General features: G+C 33.6%; 1 protein-coding gene across 5 annotated transcripts; it reads right to left on the bottom strand.

Moving 5' to 3' along the window:
- Window positions 1-1,208: 1,208 nt before the first annotated feature.
- On the bottom strand, window positions 1,209-21,968 carry LOC105216117 (zinc finger protein 830). Of its 5 annotated transcripts, none has more exons than XR_008472059.1 (5): window positions 21,787-21,968; window positions 21,309-21,367; window positions 21,203-21,247; window positions 15,446-16,433; window positions 12,907-15,376 (listed from the first exon to the last, which is right to left on the bottom strand). XR_008472059.1 is itself a non-coding variant. In XM_029042769.2 (4 exons), the coding sequence occupies exon 4, from the start codon at window positions 16,428-16,430 to the stop codon at window positions 15,651-15,653; it is 780 nt and encodes a 259-aa protein (XP_028898602.1). In that variant the 5' UTR covers window positions 16,431-16,433; window positions 21,203-21,247; window positions 21,309-21,367; window positions 21,787-21,968; the 3' UTR covers window positions 12,906-15,650. The 5 variants fall into 5 exon arrangements, 1 of the variants encoding a protein (XP_028898602.1); XR_008472069.1 differs by lacking the exon at window positions 21,787-21,968 and adding an exon at window positions 21,573-21,704; XR_008472073.1 differs by lacking the exon at window positions 21,787-21,968 and adding an exon at window positions 21,473-21,552.
- Window positions 21,969-22,305: the final 337 nt, after the last annotated feature.

Raw genomic sequence — 22,305 nt, 5'->3', positions numbered from 1 at the left:
TTCATTACTCATTGCATTGCACTCGCACGACACGGCACGGCCAAGCAATTACAATTAACGAACTTACAAGCATGTTACCCACACATTCGCAGCCAGAAAAAGAGCAATTTCATATTGCCAACAGCACGACATGACACCAACGAATGAAACCAACAAGAAGTATGTTAATTACAATTGAGCGTAAAAGAATTAAATAAAAACGGCAGTGGGAGAGCGTGCCGTGCTGCAGAGAGAGAGTCAGAGAGTAAGTGTGTATGACGAATTTAACATCGAGTTACAATCATCATTTATTCCGCGTATTGCACACCAACACCAACACCAACGCCGCGCGCCTATATGTGTGCTGTGTGCTGTGATAGTAAGCTGTGGTGAGTTTGTATATAGACAATACGGTATTGTCGCCACACTCACATTTTTATATAATTGTGTATGTGCATTTGTATTGGAAATCATCAATTGCGTTTAATTTTGTATGTAGCAGCATTTCATTGTTAATTTTAAATATTTCGTTTTCGCTATTTGTTGCCTTCGATTTGGCGTTTTCGTTAGCTTTCAGCTGTTAATTTTTTTCTTCTAAAGAAAAAATCAATTTTTATCAAAAGCTTTTGCTTGCTCGTGTAGACAATTCATTATTGTAGGTTTTGTATAGAAAACGAAATTTTTTGCAATAATAATATTGAAAAAATGTCATGGAATTGATTGAAATCATCGCTGAGTAATTATACAACTCAAACTGTTTGCCTGCCTGTTTGCAAATCGATGTGTCTATTTGCTTGGCAGTCATACTGAAGTGTTCATGTAATTATTTACATGTATTATTATGAATATTATTAATTTAGTTGAAAATAAAAATAGTAGCTGATGCTACTTTTAAGCCTTTTAAGGGTCCTCGAAGTGTGTTGAACAGGTGATATTGATTGTAACTGATTAGATAACGAAGGGAGAAATTTAATATATGAAGTAGTTAGTAGTATAGTAAGACTAACACTAACTATTTTCAACTTTTCAAGTAAATAGGTATGTGATTAATGTCTAAAAAGAATTGCCTGAGCAGAAAAAAATTTGGAAAGTTTATATTACAACTCGATATTAGTAAAATTAAAAAAAATATCGGGTAAATATGGCATACTACATTTTCGAACGCTGAGGGATCAAATCATTTTACTCATCTTAAAGTTCTGTAAATCAATCGAGACTATTGATGTCACTTAAATAGTTCCCATATACCGTGTTTAAATATTGTAAATGTTTTTCACCAAATGTTGATGCCTTAAAACAGAAAAATGAAACATAAATAAATATTAATAATATCGAAAATAATTGATAGAGTATTAAAGTAATATCTGATATTTATAAATATTTTTAATAAATTTATTCAAATTCCAAATTGTTTTCGAAAAAATACAGCTGACTACATAGTACGATCTAGACCAAATACCATCTAATCTTCAACCAACATATTGGTTTATAAATACAGTTGAACTTCCATAACTCGAACTCTTGAATTAACAATATAAGTAAATTTTCATCAAGTCAGTCAAATTTCATACAAATTACCTTCCGTAACTCGGAAGTCTCTCTAACTCAAAGTATTTTTGTGTATTATACTGATTCGAGTTACGGTTTTTTCCTTTGGTATATTTTTTAGGAATTAAACAAAAAAAAATTATTTAAAATTAAAATGGTGTGTTCCAGGCTTGTTAGAAGTCAAAGTTGCAAAAGAAACTTATGAAAAAGGTAAATAAAATCCAACAAAAATTATTAAATCACTTTTAAACGATCCAAAAAAATTATCCTTGCTGATAAATCCCCAATAGTCATATTTATGGGCTTCTCAAATTCTATCAGAAAGACGAGGAAGCATTCGAAGATACGTCAACGTGTATTTATGGTCTCATTAATTGATTACTTAGTTTTTTACTTACCATGATTTCTAAATAGTTCCAGATATATTCGACTGTAGAGCAGAAACTGCAGAAAAAAACTACTGAAATCACCACATTTAATATACATATCAGAGACTTTTGTAATACAGAACAGTCTATGACGTCATACTATCAAATTAAGATAGATTTGCGAGTAAATTGTGAAATAAAATGCGTTTTGTAAGATAAATAATCATTAGTCTCAAATAATAAAAAATTTAAACATTTAATTTGACAACTGTTTTTAGTTAAGAAACTGAAAATAATAATAAATAAATAAAACTCTACCTAAACCATAATAATATAAGAAATTATATTTCTTAAAAATATATAGAAGTGATAAAATTTTATTTTTTTATTGCAGTTGTTTAATATGATTTATGCTGGCACGCCATTTTTATGGACAATTAAATATTTCCCCTTTCAAATATATGGTGATAGATCAACATTAATAAAAACACAAACGTGTTATAATATTATAAATTTAAAAAATTAGCAAAACGCCATATGCAGCATATTAATGATATAGATATACATAAAATATAGTATATATCTACATTGCATATAAACATATGTATGGATGTGCGTTGTGTACAATACTTTATTACTTTTTCATTATTTAAATTTTTGCGCTTCAAGTTAACGAACTTTGAAATTTTGAAATGACAGAACGTATAAACGACGACGACAACGCAAGGTTATTGCTAATCAAATACACATGAGCAATACAAAATGACATTTGTATGTCCATATGTATGTATGTAGATGTGATTATTTGCTCATGTACGCAGCAAATAAAAGTTTAAATGATTACAGATTTATTTTATTTAGTGTTTTTGCGTGCGCTGGCAAAATTCAGGTTGAATGACAGCAATTCTTAATATTCTTTTGCTTTTGCAGTTTTACATTTTATTTACGATGACTAGGCAGTCGGTAATATAATACAATATTTCCTGCTGTAAACTGTGTTGCCATACCGTAAGCTAGAAATAATTAAATTTGTTTATATAAAAGTAAAGTGGAAAAAATGTATTTCAAGGGGATTACTTTGTGTAAAAAATGTAATGAAAAATTAAATAAAAAATAATAAAAAAAAATTTAATTAATTTACAAAACAAAAAATATGAAAAATTAAAAATGAATTAAAAAAATAAAAATAAATAATAATAAAAAACAAAGATAAATTAAAAAAATATAAATAAAATTAATTACTCGTAAAAAATTTAATCAAAAATAATAATTAAAAAAATAATAAAAAAATTTACAAAAAAATATAAAAAAAATAAATAAAAAAAAATAAAAATCAATAAAAATAAATAAAAAAATAAATTTACAAAAAAATATAAAAAAAATAAAAATAAATAAAAAAAAAAATTAAAATTAAAATAAAAATAAAATATAATATATCAAAATAAAAAATAAAATAAATTACTTGTAAAAAATATGAATAAAAAAATATGAAAATTAAATAAAAAAATAAAAATAAAAAAAATTTATTTACAAAAAAATTAAATATATTAAAAAATATTTCAAACAATAAAAAAATACACAAATACATGGCTAGAGTGACGTTGAATAAGAAAACTAACCTCAAAGGTTGCAAAAGAATGAAATGAAAAATAAACATATTGAAACTTAAACAAAATAAGGTTAAACTGCGATGAATTAGATAAAAAAAATATATATACTCTAATTCAAAAATAAAGTAGCTCACTTTCTATAGCAAAATAACAACGAAGAAACATAAAAATAAAATAATAAAAAAGAAACAAACAGACAGCTCACTGAGGAATCAATCATCGCAGCTGTTCTGGGATTACTACAACGAAGGTATGAGTACTCAAGGAAAAAAAATACAGACAAACAAGCACACAGTTCGAGAGTCATCCAACAAGCCAACGCCAACAAGCACTTAAATGATTATGTAGGAATGTAAAGAGCAGAAAAAATCCCACATAGCCGTAAAAAAAGCAAATTGTACATAACGCTGAAGGAGCCAGCGACAACGCGGCCTTCACTGTTATACTCACAGTTCACAGTTGTAGCCACAACGTACAGTGGCCACTTCAGAGTCGTGGTGAGTTCGTCACGCAAACAAAAAACCAAAAACAAGTTAATAACAAAACACAATAAAAACTCACTAATAACAATAATACTCGTAAAAGCAAAATAAATTGCAACGGACATACATACATACATACGAAATTGTACAAATGTTTGTATGTAATTGAAATAAATAAGAAATTATTGACGCCAACGGACGAACGTACGATTGCCCGAATTAACATGGATGTAGAGAGGAGACCCAAATGTAGGTAGGGTGGCCAGATTTGGTGATAATATTAATTGTGGGTTTCAGGTGTTCAGTAAATTTTAAAAATTATTTGATAAGAAAAATTAAAAAAAAAAATTTTTAAATAAATAAAAAATTTTAAATTTAATTTATTTAAAAAAAATTAAAAAAATTTAATTAAGAATACAAATTGAAATTAAAAAAAAATTTAATTAAAAATACAAATTGAAATTAAAAAAAATTTCAGAAAAAAAATATTTTTTTTTATATGGTCACCCTGCCGAGCAGCAATACAACAGGACCAGATAATCTTAACATCCACTGATACAACTTTTTCCCTAAAAATAAAACTTTTTAAATATATGGCAAACAGTCGGTCGGTCGGCCAACGCGTTGATCCACCGAGAGAGAACAGAGATCGCTGCCAACATAGCAGAGCATTACCGAAATTGATAACACAAACAAACATATGTACGAACAGAATAAGTAGACAATATCCATTTATACTCGCACACGAACTACATATAATAAAACTAACAAGCAATAAAGCCAAAAAGAGGAAATAACAAAAACAAAAAAAGAAAAAAATAAGCTAAAAGCATAACAAATTGTTGATGGTGAAAAGTAGACAGTAGACAGCAGACAGCGGACGGCTATGACAACGACGCCAGCAGCGTTAGTGACGTCGTCAATGCCCAAAAACAAGGGCAAAGAGTGGGAGGGGGGAGTATGATATTTCCCTTGTACATAGCAGCGACTCTGTCTTATGTGTACCAAAATGTGAGACTCGTGCAAAGGGCATAACAAAATTCGAGAAATTCGTTGGTAGAAATCAAAACAAAAATAACAATGTGGTGGTGGGACCAATTACGGACGATTGTTTGTGGTTTTCTTCATGGATTCGGAGAATTCTAAAAATCAAAACGATCTACAATGGACAATACCAAATAAATGTTAAATTCATACAAACAACGAGAGGTGTCGACAGCAAATAAAGACGGGACAAAACAAAAAAAAAATTAAAAGAAAAAAAACAACAACAAGAAACAAGAAATAAAGAAAGAAACAATAAAAAATCTTAAATTACGAACATTAGAAATAAAAACAAAGAAACACAAAGAAAAGAGAACAACAAACACACATTGAAATACGAAATGGCAAACATTAGTTATGAAAACAAAGTGAAATAAAGGCAGAAAATGGTCCCGCATTTTTCTTTATTTGGGTTTTGAATTTAGTGTCTTCTCTGGATCTGAATGTTTTAGAACCAACTTTGCATATATCTCAACATCAATCTTATAGACTAGTGACTCCAGAAGTTAAATGTGTCGAAATGGATGTATGGGTTTTATGAGATCTTTCGCATCTCTGAGGATAAATAGATGAAGTATAGAATCAGAAAATAAACCAGATCAACAGATCTTGCATCATTATCTACAAAATTAACACAGGTCTACAAAATAAATAAGATCTTGAAAGAATTTTTTCGTATTAGCGTTTGCTCAGGGGATTTTTTTAACCCCGGTATACTGTATAAAGTTAGATTTATTTAAAAAAGTAGCTTGATCTCATCATATCTCGCCTTATTCAAGTTAAATATGAAGTGTTCCAGTCCAGTCCAGTAACTAACCTAAATTTTGCGGAACTCATTTTGTAGATTCCAATTCGAATAACCGAACGCTATAATTTATTCTAAAGTCCAGAGAGATTAACAATTTAAAACAGCAATCAGAGGTAAATAAGAATAAATCGAATACAAGTCTCAATAAAACCGAAAACCAGTCCAATTCAATTTCTATATCAAGTCCGTTAATCTTTATTAGATTTCGAAAGTAAACAACTTCGTTGAAATATCACCTCATTTGTAAACAAATTTATCACTAACTAACAGACACTCAAAGAAACTAAGCGATAAAAGTGAATCTCAAATGACTTAAAAGCCATAGCATTTCTATCAAACAGATAGCGGTGGCTCTATTAAGTGTTGTTTTTGCCATATTAATGAAAACAAATGTCTACAAACAAACAAAATCCGATCGTATTAATATCAATTGCAAATTCGAATGTGTCTTCATAAATCTATTTATAGTCATTTAATTGAAAACCCGAATATATTTGATAGCAGACATACACATATTTAAAATTCAAATCGCGTGCGAAGCGAGCAAACAAGATAATAAATATATGATTAAAATATGCATGAAAATTAGAATTGGAAAGTAGAAAGAGACGATGATAACGGAGGAATGATAACGCTAATATTGCATATTGGGATACTGGATACTGATTTAATGACATGCCTATCTTTCGTATAAGTTAGAATTTGAGTTATAGATTGGATGTAGAAGATCGCTCGGATAAAATTTTATTTCAGAAAAAATTTGAATTTCGAAATTTCGACTGAATATATCGTTTTTTATAAATTCAATCAGCGTCAATGTGTAGAAAACGTTTTCCGGTTTTCTAGATTAAATTAGCTCCCAAATGTAGGCAACGTTTTTGGGCTTTACAGGTTCAATTGGCGCTTAAATGTAGGCAACGTTTTTTTTTTTTTTTGTTATAAAAACTAATGAATAGCAATTCGCCTAATAAAAGATTCAGAAACTGAAATTTCGAACATGAAAAAAATATCTTTTGAAACCCAACTAAAAATCCAAGTCATTTAAAAATGTGTAGTGCCTTTCATTTGTCATCTAACGAACCTAATTTTTATACGAATTGTGGTCGACTGAATTTTCGAACGTTTTGTTGTTGGAATTTCAAATAAATGTGAACAGATATTTCACCGCCCAACATCTATAAACCACAAATCTATACAAAAACAACATATACAGGTATATAGACCAACATCTACTGGTATTATATACACAGCACACGCTTTGCGGCAACTTGTGGGTTTTCCAACTGTCTGCAACAAGCGAACTGCTAACGGCAACAAACGAACGAACCAAACAAAACACAGCCGACCGCCATCAACTGTGGTTTAGGCCACAGCAATCAACGGCAACGCACCTAGTCGCATGTCGTGGTAACAGCAACCAGGCAACCATGCGGCCAGCAGGAGCAGCAGCAGCCACTACACCGACAAAACGACCAACAATACTCGAGCTAAAGCCAACTAGGCTCGTGGCTGAACTGTTGCGGTGTGGGGCTTGCCATATAGTGTATGGCAAAAAAGAAGACGACGCTGTGCCGAAGACACACCATTTAACGCGGCTGCAATGCTGCTGACAACGGTGCCTCCATGCAAGTGAAGCGTAGTCGGAGGTGAGAAGGGAATTTGTTTGTTGTGTTGTACCTGAGCAGCGCTGAGGTGAACCGACGTCTATGACGACGACGCTGGATCGTGCGCGGTGAATGATGGGAAACAAAACAAAAGACAGAAAAGTAATAAAAACAGAAATCCAAAACAAAAACAGAAACAGAAAAACAAAAGCAACAACATTAACAACAACGTAACGTGTTATTCGGGCGCACTACTCGCATTATTGAACGAAGCGCAGCAGGAGACGGTTGGGGCGAGACGACAAGCTGGGCGATGGCTGCACTTTCGTGTTGTTTACGAAAACGGTGGTGCAGCATGGAACGGATGATGATTGACTGGAGGTAGAGAGAAAAGTTTCAACAGCGACACGAGCGAATGAGTAAGGAGTGGGGGAGGCAGAGGCAGAGGCGAAGAGCGAAAGTGCATGGCGAAAATAAAGAGGAGAAAAAAAAAGGAAAAATAAAAGAAAACAACAAAATTGGTAAAAACAAATGACAAACAACAAACATAAGGTGAGCTGCTGCTGGCTGACTAACAACATGTCGGAGTGAGGATAATTGGATGAATGAATGTGGATGTGGGATGACACATGCAGCGATGCAGGATCCAAGCGTGCGGAGAGGAAGTGTGGGGGAAACACGGAGAGTTTTGTTACTATTGTATATACATATGTAAAGGTACATAGGTGAGTTTGTGTGTGTGTATGACACTAGGGAGCTATAGTTGGCCTTGCAACGTGCGCTTAGACAAAGAACTTGATAGTTGATTTACGACGAAGGACGTAGGGACCCCAAATTCATTTTAACGAGCGGTTGGTTGGTATACAGTATTTCGCTGTGCAGCAAACTGGATATCTGCAAGTGTTCGAGAATAATCACCAAAATGCAGAGCAATAAAGGCAGATGTGTATTCCTACCGTTCGAATTGAAGGTGCTTGAATTGCTTTCAATTAAATACAAGTGTTTTTCGAAGTACTATGGACGCAGATACAGGATGTGAATAACATGAAAAATTCAACATTTTAGAGAGGGATTTTGTTACAAGGCGAGAAGTCGATCAAAACCTTTTGAATATGATTCCACATATTAAAGAAATAACCTATAGTTTTTGGAATGAGTTCATACCGATTGGAGCCATTTCAGTAAGGTTAGGTTAGGTTAGGTTAAAGGGTTGATCCTTGCGTAACCGAAGATCTCACTTGGACAGCTAGAGCCAGTCCTTTGTGATGCCTCAAACTTCTCAAAATAGATGCCCGAAACACTCAAGCCAAGATATAACATTATTTCCACCTGAGAGGTTCTATGAAACCTGATAATAGTACTAATATCGCAATTACCATCGAAAGATATTAGATTTAAAATTCAAGTTCCTTTCTCCTTACATCTAAATAGCTCAAGAGTTCAAACTCGCTAAAATTCTGAGAGTGGCATCAAAGAACATCCATCTTGTTTACTTTAAATATAAATTTTACCGAATTTCTTGGGGTTCATTACAGATTGGGTACCGTTAAAGATTAGATTTCTTCAAGCACGATCTCAACACACCTCCACTAATTATATTAAATATGTAAATAGTCTCTTTAACTTAACCTACAATTAGCTAAAACTTATAGAACTTTGTTTGTAGATTCCACGTTGGAACGGGAAACACTCCAATTAACTATGAAATCAGATCTTCCCCGATAGATATCGGACAAAAGTAATGACATAATTAAGTACATGACACACAATACAGTCTTCTTAAAAAAATCTTCTGAAACCTTAGTATCCAGAGAGATGAGTTTTGTCCGAAACTTAGAATTATTGAAATATTGAAAGAAATAGGTGAAAATTCCATTCCAATGACTTTCCGAAGTTAGTTTTAGACTGGAAAATTGCCAAGTCATCAATATTTAGTGCTTGTAATTTAATTGTTAAGTATGTACTTCATAATGCCAATAAAAATAAATTGAATTTCCCACAAGAGAACTTCACTATAAAACGGTGCCAAGTCAGTGGCAAAACGGAGAAGTTCATGTACAATGCAATATCGAAAATTGCAGCTAAATACATACATACATATATACTATATAGAAATATATATATAGAAACACCTACATAGTATATAGTGCACACACCTGAACCACATTAAAGAAGAGAAGCGTGTGAAGCGAAAAAATGCACAAGTCACAAGTGTTGCACCGAACGGGGGTGAAGCTGAGCTGAGAGCGCGTGAGTTGGTCTTAGTGTTGGGGGGTACTTTTTCCAGTTGTTTCACGCTTGATGCTTTAGCAACAACAACAAGCGACTAACAACAACAATATCGGAACAGGAGCGAACAGCAAGCAGACACCCGGTCGACCAGCCAACCAGCCAGCCAGAGGCAGGAAAAGCCGTCTGCCCAGTCGAGCAAACAGCCAAATGGCTATGCAGCAAACGGACAGACGGACAAATGCTGCTACATGAATGCATTTTCCACATTGCACTATTGAGGTGAGGTGTGTATATACACATATATACACACCTACATCCATATGTGATGGCTCTTGTGGCTGCTAATCATAACTACCGTGTTGTTATTGTTGCTTTTATTGCATTGTTGCATACATACATACATATATCTATATAATGAATGGTGTAATGAACTGTTATTGTCGCACTATTTGTTACAGCTACAACAACAACAACCGCGAAAAAAATGAATTAACGTAATGCAATTTGCTGACTAATTGTACACGAATTGCGCTCATATGTATGTAAGTACATATGTATGTATATATGCACATATATAAGTATGCTGTAAGTGCTTACAAAAAGGGCAATAAGCGTGTTTTATCGTTTGGTTTGTTTACAGAAGCGTCACAAAGTGTATACAATTACCGCAAATAATCCAAACAGCGCCATTACGTCGTTACAGAAACACACATACACACAGGTACCTAAATACATACATATATGATATTGTAGAGGAGAATATCGTGTGATAGTATAGAACTACCCACATATTGCTATATGGGCCATTGCATGAGACAGACAACAGGCGCATGAGAGCAATGTCGAGGCCAAGGTTCAAAGTTCAGCAGACTGGGAAGCAAGATTGAAACACAGAACTGTAAGTGATCGCTCGTAATAAAATGATTTCTACGCAGAACAACATTTTTAGAAATGACAAGAGCATGTAATTGACTCCATTCTGTAAATATAACGATAGTTTCTGTGGTCAGCTGCTTTCCAGAAACGTTCGTGATAATACAAAGCGATTTCTTCGAAGCGATCTACATATTCCCTGTTGTTGTTGTTTAGAGCCCCTACTAACTTTTCTCAACTTAAAACAATGATTTTTAAGAATAATATCCTTAACTTTTGCGATAATATCGTCGTTTAGGCGAACGGAATAAATGTTCTATGATCTTACACGAACTTTAATGAAGTCTATCTAAAAGTTATATACTTGCGATTTTCATAAATTAGACTCCTCAAAGCAGTTTCACCACTTTTCAGTGATTGCTATAAATGCTATAGCTATTAAAAACAAAAAAAAATCAATCGAACGATTTTTTTAAAAAACTATTTTTCCATAGTCATACCAAATTATTGACTCACAAACACAAAGGGACTAAACAAATACCTTTTAACTAATCTCTCTATAATTTTTGAAGAATATTTATGGAGGATTTTCTAAGTTCATATAGGCCGGTGCAATTTTAATCCAATATTTTTCTATAAGATCAACAAAAATTAAATATAAATGCATCTATCGTCTAGATCTAGAAACATTTTAAGCAAAAATATATTTAGAACTGGTACGGATCAATGTATCGATCCAACAAATTACAACAATTGACGTTTTAAACAGAAATATAATAAAATTGTTGGCCTCAAGATCAACGTCATTTATTTAAGGTGATAATTGAAGCTGATTTAGAAATGCTCTTACATAGTACATAAATATAATATCAAAATCTCTCACAAATCACGTAGAGATCATAGAATATATACAATAAGAGATACGTGTTGTACGTTATGTAGGTATTTTAGTAGTGATATCTATCGGTGAAAACTATCGACAAAAACTGTATTGTCTGCACCAAAATCGAACAGTGATAAAGCCATAATCCCGACAGAGTTTATCGGATGACAGTTTTCAACTATCCACAGAGAGAAAATGTAGAAGAAGTAATGGCAAACTTAAAAATTGGAACCTAACTCAATTAAAAAATAAAGGTTTATCCAAATGCATAAATACATAAAGAATTCTTCAATTAATGTACGCAACTAAATATATACGAATATTTTGAGGTTATCTTTAATCCAATTCGAAATCAAACCATATGATAATATGAAAGAGATCATGAAATATACATAAGGGTCTTCCGCGTCACTTGCCTGCTACATATTAAGTCTTCAGTGATCTTTATAATTGCAAATCATTTCGGATGCCTCATTTAATTTACGATCAATAAAAACTCAAACGATTGCGAACAGCTGATCTTGTGGAAGTAAAACAAAAAATCGATAAGAGCACAAACTATTGGTATAATTGATACGCCGAAGCTAGACGAGTGACTGTATACACATTAGTAATTGATAAATATTTATAATTGAATGTTTATATGTAAGATTGTATGGGTGTATGTACCGCCATTTCCGTCACGTCACCACATTGAAGACTCGGGAGTGAAATAAGAAATTGAAGCCACTTAAATGTAACAGAAACGATAAATTTGCATTTCCTCCGCAATTCTACAAGGCGTCGCAATATGACGAGAGCCCGGAGACGACACTTCGTTGACATACATATATACATATGTACATACATATGTAAGTAATTGTGAAGAAAAGATGATGACGACGAGGCGATAACAAGCGCTGAATAAACGCGCCGCACAATGCAAAAGTCAAACGGAGGCAGTCTTAAATTATAGTGAAGACCAGCCGGGGCGCATATTTGCAATTCTACCGAAGAATACACCTCAGTTGTTGCTGTTGTTGTTTATATGCAGCAGTGCAGTGAAAAGAATGGCTAGAGCACTATGAGCGTACGGTACAACGCATATTCTTACAGAAACACACACACACACACATATATGTATTTATAGTGCGTCTTTTTGCAATGTCTTCAGCTGTGTCGTCTGCCATTTATTGTCCGCTTTATGCGTCTTATGTATGTATGTCTGTCGGTAGATGAATGCAGACCATCAAGCATAGCAGCAACCAAGTAAATGCAATTAATCAAATGTCACAAGCTACAAGCAGCCGAAAAGCGGCAAGGTGTGGTAGCCACACTAACAAATGTAGAGAACTGTGAAGTTTTTCAGTCAAAAGGAAAATAATAAATAACTTTGGAAACTGTCACAATCAATTCTCAAAATTTCAATGCAAAAACGATCGGAAAGTTGATAGGACTTCATTTAAGCTAAGAAACATGCACTTCTGTTTTGACAGAAGATCTAAAATTAAGGTCTGACTTGTTTTTTGAATGTGTTCAAATGGTTGATTGATTTTTGGACGCCAGTAGCTGTCTTCTGCTGGATTCTTTTCTATAATCTCAAATTCTTTTTCGGCAGAAATACGCTCGAATCTTAGTTGGTTCAAAATGGAGATCGCGAGATCTAAGCCATAATTAGGAACAAGTAATACCAAATTAAGCCTCATATGTCAACTTTTTCACCCATAGCTGTCCAATTTCTTTGAAATTGAAATATTGGGATCCGTGGAAGATATTACGTTTCAGTCGATCGAACGTTGGGCAATATAAAAGGAATTGTTCTAGAGTTTCATTATCCTTCACGCCTGTTCTTCCGATTCGACTTTGCCAACTTCTTTGCTTAACCTCTTTCCTATAAGTAGAAGCCTTTTCGCTTGTCCAATATCAACACAATCTCAAAGAAATCCTCTGTAACTGGCGTTCCAAATCCTGAAGTGGTCCTCTATCGTCCTCTACGGAATTGAATATTAAAACGAGTTTGTTGTTGTTGTTGTAGAGACAGGTCTCAAATAGTTTTCGAATACTTTCCGATCATTGGCCGAATGTAAATTTTGATCCATATTGGTACATTCGAGGTACGAAGAGAACGAGAGTAAATTTCGCTTTTCTTCAGATAATTGAGTTTGATTATACGCAAAAATAATTAAGTCCGAATTGCCTTTGGAGCTACTGTAAATTATAATCGCCTTCATGATAATCATACTCATCAGTAACCACAAAAACAAATACAACAAAAATAAAATAATGGATGATAATAAATGAAATAAGCAGAGCTGGATGTAACAGAAACAGACGCCACTGAACTTGTGGCTTAAAAGGCGATGCGCCAGCTCTAGTTGCCACAAACATACATGCAGATATGTACTTCATTATGTATGTATGTATGTAAGTGTAAGCACACGAGCTTTTGACGCCCGCCCGAGTCATGCGTGTGTCAGCCCAAAAAGGCAACCCAGCCAGACACGCGCCCGCCCATGTGGCGACTGGCTGATGCTGTTGCCACCGCCGCCGCCGCTGCTGCTGCTCCTGCTGCATTATGCATGAGCACCAAGAAGAGAGCACACACAACAAAAACGGTGCTCTGCAATGCACTTTCGCACCTAAAGACTTATAACTGTATATGTATAAAGATTATATAAAGAAAGTACACGAGGTACATATGTACATGTTAAGGGGTCTATATACAAGCACGCATTTTCCGCACACCAACATTCTAAGCCAAACAAAGAGCACAAAGAAAATTGCTAAACATTTTGCTGCAGTACCGTAAATTGAGACACACGCCGATGTTGGGGATATACACGTGTATATATATAATACATACATACATATGTAAGCAGAATGAATTGCGAATAACGCCAGCAGAAACGCAATCAGAGTGGAGCAACATGAACAAAGAAGAAGCAGTTCAAAATATAGAGAGAGTGGGAAAAGGGACAGAGAGTATGAACGAAGGTAACCCAAGGCAGCATAAAACCCCCAAAGGAGGTATTTTTCATACAACGCCGGAGCTTTAGTGCGAAGAATCAAATTCTACGCCACTACTACTTACTATTTTCTTAACAACAACAACAACAAAGCATTGCCATGTGCAATAAATGCGTTCAACTGCTACTTTGTTGGCAATAAGAGCAAATGTTTGTCTGTGCAGCTGTGTGCAATATTGCCAATATTTGTTGTTGTTATTGTTATTGTTGTTCTTGTAGATACGACTTTTCTTGTTGGCTGGGTGGGTCACTGGCCTTCAAGAAAAGTCAACGAAATTTACTTCAATGCAGCAAAGTAAAAAAGCAAAAACAAAAATATTCGTGACGGAAAGTGAGAGCAACAGAAAAGCAACCAAAAATAAGAACAACAACGTAAGAAGACAATGCAACAAAGAGATGAAAGCAAAAACGCATAGCAACAACATACAAGCTGCTGATAGGTCATTACTTAAGGGTCAAAGGTACCAATTAAGCGAGAAGAACCAATAATGGGTTCATTTTAGTTTATATTTCATTTAATATTTATAAGATAAACTTTGAATTTGATATAATAATATATTCCATTTACTGCTGATATGCAAATGATGTTGCCTACATTTAGGGTGTTTGTTAATCATATGGAAATTCCAGGCGCTTCGAAGACTCGAATTTCAAAGAATTCCAAAATGTAAAGACCTTAAAATATATAATTATATCAATACTCCTATGATTTCAGTCGTAGGTTGGGCATTAATTTGAGCACTCCCTCTCTCTTTTTCTCTTTCGTTCGATTCGAATTCAAGGACGCCTTCTGAATATTGTGTTTTTACTCGAAACAAGGGCATAGGTGAGGATCCCAATCAAAACAATCGCAATATTATTTTGATTTTTCACTTCTTTGCTAGTAATCTCAGCAGTGCGCCAAACTTAGTTGAGCCACGATCGTCCCGTCAGTTCTTTCCTTCAATTGTGATGCCAAAAATAACTCTGTTAAGAATTTCCAACTTTTTAAATCTATTTTAGTACTTACGAAAGCTCGAAATCAGTTTCTCTTGGCTCGCAGCTCACGATTACTTAATGTCCGCAGCGTAAAAACAAAACTTCGAAACTTTTTTGATAAGTCTTAAAAATAGTTTATTCCAATCATTCAGATGTTAAAGAACATAACATATTTGTTATAGTTACAAACATAAGTAACTTCATTGAAATGATCAGATAATCCTCCACACATTCCATTACAGAAATGACTTCGAACGCCAGTCCGAAAATTCTGAAGCTGTTGCCATCTCATCATCACTTTCATTCTCGTCAGAGCTGTGTGTTTCCGATTTGTGGTCTTTCTTTACACTGAGCACACCCTTACGTGCCTCCATATTCATATATCTAGACCAATGTTTCATTTGATCATTGATCTCATCCAAGTCACGATCAAATGCCGACTCCATCTGCTCACCAGCAATAATGGCAACCGATACAGTGGATGCTTCGCGAATCTCACGCTGAAAACGATCCCACTCATCCGCTTGTGGGTCTTTATATTCGGCATTACGAATTTTTGCATCCTTCACGGGATCATCAAAGAACTTCTCTGGCAAGAGTGTGTCCACAGCATTGGCGCTTGTGGCTTTTTCGGTGGAGACAGGTGTAGGCGTTGCTTTTGGCACTATTTGTGGTGCGCTTTGTTGTACTGTAATCGCGCCCTTCGGCGTTTCCACTGTTTTGGTTGCTGATTTTGGCGCTTGTGTTGTTGGTGTCGGCAACTTCGTAGTTGTTTGGGGCATGTCACCTATAAAGGCGGATTTTATTTGTTTAATCTTCGCTAAGCGCTCCTTGTGCAACTTCGAATTCACATGCACCTTCCATAGCGTGGCCGATTTCACAGTGACCTTGCAAATGATGCAATCAATTTGGCCATTCGCATTTGTCCTCGCCAATTTCGAATCGAGTTTATGCTCTGTTTCGGTTACTTTTGTTCTGGTCGACAATCGTAAACGATGTTCCTGATGCCGCCTCATTTTCTGAAAATTTTTACGCACGCAGTTAGTATTTTGGAAGAGAGAGAGAGGGGGGAGATAAATATTTTATGAAAAAGAATGAAAAAATTTCGAAATTCGACAAATATTATAACTAGTAAATCCACACCGCTGCGGGCAACATTCAGTGACCTTCTCCAACAACAACAACAACAATGATTGCATATTCGTCGTTCCAAACGCGAGCATATGTGGCAATTGTGGTTTGTGCCCTGATAACTGCGACGCAACACACAAATTCAATGTCGCATCAAATCCACAATAATTACTACGCAATCACAGCCGACAACAACAAAAAGAACAACGTAAAAACGCACTACAATCAGTGAGCGCAACGTGGCGTGACGCAACAATCACTTCACTTCACTACGCTCAGCAAATGGGCCCGTAGAGAGAGGGGTGGCGGCCCGTAAACATCACAAATGAATTTGTTTATCACAAAAGCGAATAGCAACACGTTCACATATGTATTTACTACGTCTAAAGTCATATGTTCGCATAAATACAATAAATGTATTTATAAACAAATACGTAAAGACGTAAAAACGTACGTACATATGTACGTGTGTATGCACTATGTCACAACAATGGCGTTAATTTTTCTATTTTCAACAAATTTGTGCAATTCTCCAAAAATAACTAGAACACTTGAAAACACTCAAAGCGTTTGTTGGCGCAGCAAACGGCATTCGTTCGTCATATTTGCATCACAATATTTTAATACGTCAGCTGAAGATTTGATAAAAAAAAAATAATTTTTATTTATTTATCTCTAAATTCTTGGGTAATGTTTTATACCGCTACAACAACAATAACAACAATAATCTATTTCAAACCATAGTAGAGATCAAATTTCTACTGCTGCCTTTTTTTAAATTGTTTGGGGAATGCTCTTCGCAGCTACAAGAACAATAACATTAAATCCCTACTTCTTCAGACTTAGCTCCGTCGAACCCTTATTATGTACAAGTCCCTCCACCAAACATTAACCACTTCTAGATGGCTTAAAATACATCATCTCCACAATAAGAACATCAAAGAGAGATTACTGTAGCTAAATTCCCTTTTATCCTCATCACCCAGCTGACTAAAATAATCTGTATCCTTCTTCAGTTCCTGTAGTTCTCCTTCAATTCAGCATGTGCTGTTCAATTCGACATGTGCTCGTAGTTAGTCTAGTCTATGTCAAGAACTGTATATCGTGCAGTAGTAGAGTTTATATACATAGATCTACAAATCAGGTCCTAAGTACTTTCCAAAACCTCCCTAAATACCGTTCTCACGACAATCGGTTCTACGTAATCGGAACGGACCCGGATATTTATTCGGCCAAGGCCAAGGCAACATTTCTTCATATTATTTAAGGAATGTTTAAAGGCGCTACAACAACAACAACAAAATTCCTAAATAAATTTGCGCACTATTAGAAGAAAAATAATTCTTCTGAATGACTGGTATTTGAAAACTCTGAATTTTGGTAAAAAATTACCATTAGGTACTGAGTTCTTCATATTCTATATTCGGGGTCTTGTAAATGTGTAGACCGATTTTGACAATTTTTCCATAAGTGAGCCCACCCCACATACAATAACTGTTTTATTCCACAATTTTCATTAGTTATGCATTTATATATTAAAAAAGGTACGAATCAATGGATTTTTGAAATTTAGTTATATGCGAAGTAGACGTGGTTGTTAATTCTCTTTGCCACATATTGCGAGAGTATAAAAACTATACACAAAACTATTAATTCGCTCAAGGGTATAACAATAAGTTATAAATCAACTGACTCTCAGTTTCCCTTAAAGAGTTATGTAGCTATGTATTTGATATACAAATGAATATTTCTTTATAAGTATGTGAAATTGTTAGTGTACACGTGTCAATTGGTTGAAGCACGCATGAAAATTCCCAACAAATCAACACGTTTTACCATTAATATTCAAACATACATACATATATGAAAATACAATGTGAAGCAGCCGATTTAGTTGTACTTTACAAAAAAAAAAATCAATTAGCTCAAAGCAACACAATACTAGCGACATAAATATCTTGAAAAATTAATTCTCATGCGGTTAGGCAAGGTCATATATTGAATGTATGAAGATACCCATTTAAAGTGGCTCCCTTGAGACTACCTCGTGTACGTGACGTTCCTCGTTCCAAACTGAAAACGGGAAACAGGAAAATCAACTACGCAAAAGTGGTGAATAAAAAACAACACGGATTAAAAAAAACTATTTTATTTCACTACAACATATTGCGAGCGCATAATAAAATATAAAACAATGCACTATTTTACAAACTAAATGAGTCGAGTCTTGTGCAACAATTTAAATTTAAATAAGCGTGAATGAGGAAATTTTCATAGTGACTCCTGTTAACCAGAAATGTGGCGAAGTGAATTGCAACCAGCACAATCGAACAGCTGTTGCAGCAATTCAACATCTGTTTTGCCCAGCACTTAACAACGTACGCCTCACACCCGCTCACTACTGGGAGCTGGGGGAGAGTGAATTGCAATTGGCTTTTGCATGCAAACCGCTATTGCCAAGGGCAAAGCTAAGCTTCTATGTGCGTGCCAAATGTAATTTACGTAAATTCACATGACAATACACACACAAAGAGCTGTGTGAACAAGCAACAATAGCCAACACATTTGACAAAAACCGAGTTAAGGTGAGAGGCGGTCAATTAATTAATACAGAAATCTGGAGGAGTTACTGATAAAATTAATAGGTTAATATCCGCTGGTATCGATAATGCATATGTATGTAGACAGCAGTGTTTTTTTTAACAAATTTTTAAATTTTAAGGTTATGTTCAATTTAGAATTAAATGAGTGGGTATAAAGTATTTAATAAGCACAAAGATTATTTTTGAAAGATTAAATAAAGCTTATAAAAAAAAAATACATTTTTGGATTTAATTTATTCGACGGAAATATTTTTGACATTATTTTCTATAAAAAAATATGGGTTCTTGCACTATTTTTTAATAACATTATGTACATCTACTACTTCCATTTAAAAATGCTCAATAGTTTGTTGCACATACATAAACCGCAATGGGTGCCGGTGACCTTTTTAAAAGGAAATCAGCGTTTTTAGGAAATATTATGTTTTGCGTATTTTAACAAGCAAGAGGTCAGAGTTCATATAATGCAGCGGATTATATTATATGCAAAACATTAAATTTATCAAAACCATATAAGTACACCAAAATGTAAATTCGCACAACGCACAAATATTCACTTATAATTCACATGTATGTATGTAAGCACGCATATATTTTCGCACAACACAAAGCAATAATCTTGAAAGCTTTTGGCAATATACACTCATATGTACGGTTTGCATATTTGTGTGTGCAGATCTACTTATGAGTATTTGTATAATTCACAAAACGGGGTACAACGACGCAGGTAAACGACCCATCGACTGAATAATATTACACTTGTTTTGGCCCAAATTGACAGAGAGGCGTAAACCAAGCTAAGCCGTTGAACTGACAACCGAAGGCCTCGTAGTTGGAGCAGCAGCATTTACTGTCAACGGCTGACATATAAACAAATGATATATTAAATGTGCGAAATTTCACAAAATAAAGTTAATGAAATTTGAAGCATTTACTCATCATTGTCGCTGCGGTGTACAAACGAAACGCAGCCACTTACAATGAAGGGTTGTGAACAATGTCGTCATCACTGGTTCTTTGCTAGTATAGTCTCCGAACGAAAACGGATCCGAATTTTTTTCTGGCCCAGATTCGTCAACAGGGACAGCATTCTTGAAACTTTTTGGGCAATATTTTATTTCAAGGGTATCTTTTTTAATAAATATTCTATATAGACATTTGTGGTCATTCATCATAATTGCATTTAAAAAAACGACATAAGATGACCCTTACGGTTTGCAACAATTTTAATTTCGACCTAGGAAGTCGATACATATGTATGTTTGTATGTTAATCGAGCAACAAATATTGCATTACATCCGTGAAAATTTGCATAACGTACGTAATATTTATTTATATTGCTGATATTGACCCCGTAATCGTCGATACGTATGCACAAATATCATTTATTGATTACAGCAACGTTGCATTTTTAATTCGATCAATTTTATAAATGTCATTGGCACTGTAAAAAACACTCATAACCGTTATAAACAAATATTTTATATATTATATTATAACACTAATGATATGAAACAGTTTTTTTTCGACACTTATTTGATTTCTTATTATTTTTTAATACACAGTAACAGCATCTAAAAACATGAAGCAATTTGGTTTAATTTAGAATACTTGATTTCTTTTAAATAAGTATTTTTAATATTAGAAATAAGATTGCTTTAACCTTATTATTATTTATTTTGCACACAGAGCCAGGTTTCATGATAATTACTAGTTGACAGCCAGTTTAGTCGTGTTATAATACTAGTAGAAATATAGCATTTTATAAACTCTTAGATTTTATATTTAGATGTGATAATGCTTTCTTGAAAAATATTTATAATTTCTATATAAAGGAAACATCATCCTCAATCACATACAAAACATTTCACTCAATTGATTTACAATAAAATATGTTGAGAACAAAAGAGAAGAATAGTAAATATTTTTATAACAGACGGTTTAATGCATTTTCTAACTTAGAAAGAATCACAAATTAAATAAATTAACAGGGAGCCTTAGTGGTAGGAGCATGTAGTAGATTTATAACCTAATGTTGACTTTTCTGTACTTACCTAGATTTTTGAAAATTATCTTTTGTGAATTTAGGCGATGCAAACCTAGAAATTAAGAAATATAATTTAATTTATACGTAATACTTAAAAAAATATAGAGTCTTACCTTCAAAATTGTATGTAAATATAGCAGAATTTGGTAATCCCACGATATAACTGTAGTCCCTGAAATAAAATAAATTTATATTATAATAAGTTAACAATATTTAATAGAATGTTAACAATCAGCTAAAAACAAAAACTATGCAGACTGCAATTAGGCTGAAATACCGTTTTATTTCGGCACAATTCTGCTCAAAACTCACGAAGCATATGGCAGAGGTGCAAGCTTGCTTTTATTTAGATTTTGTAGAATAATTGTATTACTTACAATCAATACAAATACAAATTGCATCGAACGGAAACTCATTATATGCACATATTTTATTAAAATTTAATTCGTGTACGACTTTGAAATATTAAATAGCATACAATTACAGTGCACTAACCAATACCAAATACAAATAATCCATTTTGCAAATTGCAACAACAAATTCAATTTAAGAAAGATATCTCTTAACATATTCAATACCAAAATCACTTACACTGTTTCCCGATTTTTTAAGAATACACGTAATATTTCTGATTTTTTCGGGTAATATGTTGATTTAATAGGTTTTAAATGTTTTTATAAAGATTTTATTTAATTATTTCTGGCACAGACAAACAGCAGCAGCTAATAAAAATTCACCACTCACCACTTGCAGGGTTGCTACAATTTCAACAAAGTACAAAGTGTTAATTAATCGATAAATCGATAGCAAACACAAGAGCTCATAGTTGTGCATCAGTTGAAGAAAATAGTAAGTTATTTAATTATAAATTTTAATTAATTTCTCTTGTGATCATTATTTTATTTAATATATACATTTATATTGACGGAGAAAAGCCTTTTGGTTTGTTTGTATTAACTTTTGAACTCTTCTAGAATCTTCGATTCCATTATGACTATTTTAGCGATAACCAAACTATTTCGATGCATTTAACCAAAACAATTAATATCGATATAATGGAAAGAAATTGTAATTTTTTAATAGAAGTGAATAGAAAGTATTAAACACATT

This window comes from Zeugodacus cucurbitae, chromosome 2 (genome assembly GCF_028554725.1).
Source record: "Zeugodacus cucurbitae isolate PBARC_wt_2022May chromosome 2, idZeuCucr1.2, whole genome shotgun sequence".
Taxonomy (NCBI): Eukaryota; Metazoa; Arthropoda; class Insecta; order Diptera; family Tephritidae; genus Zeugodacus; species Zeugodacus cucurbitae.
Note: the sequence above shows the minus strand (reverse complement) of the source record. Positions and strands in the feature narration are given on the sequence as shown.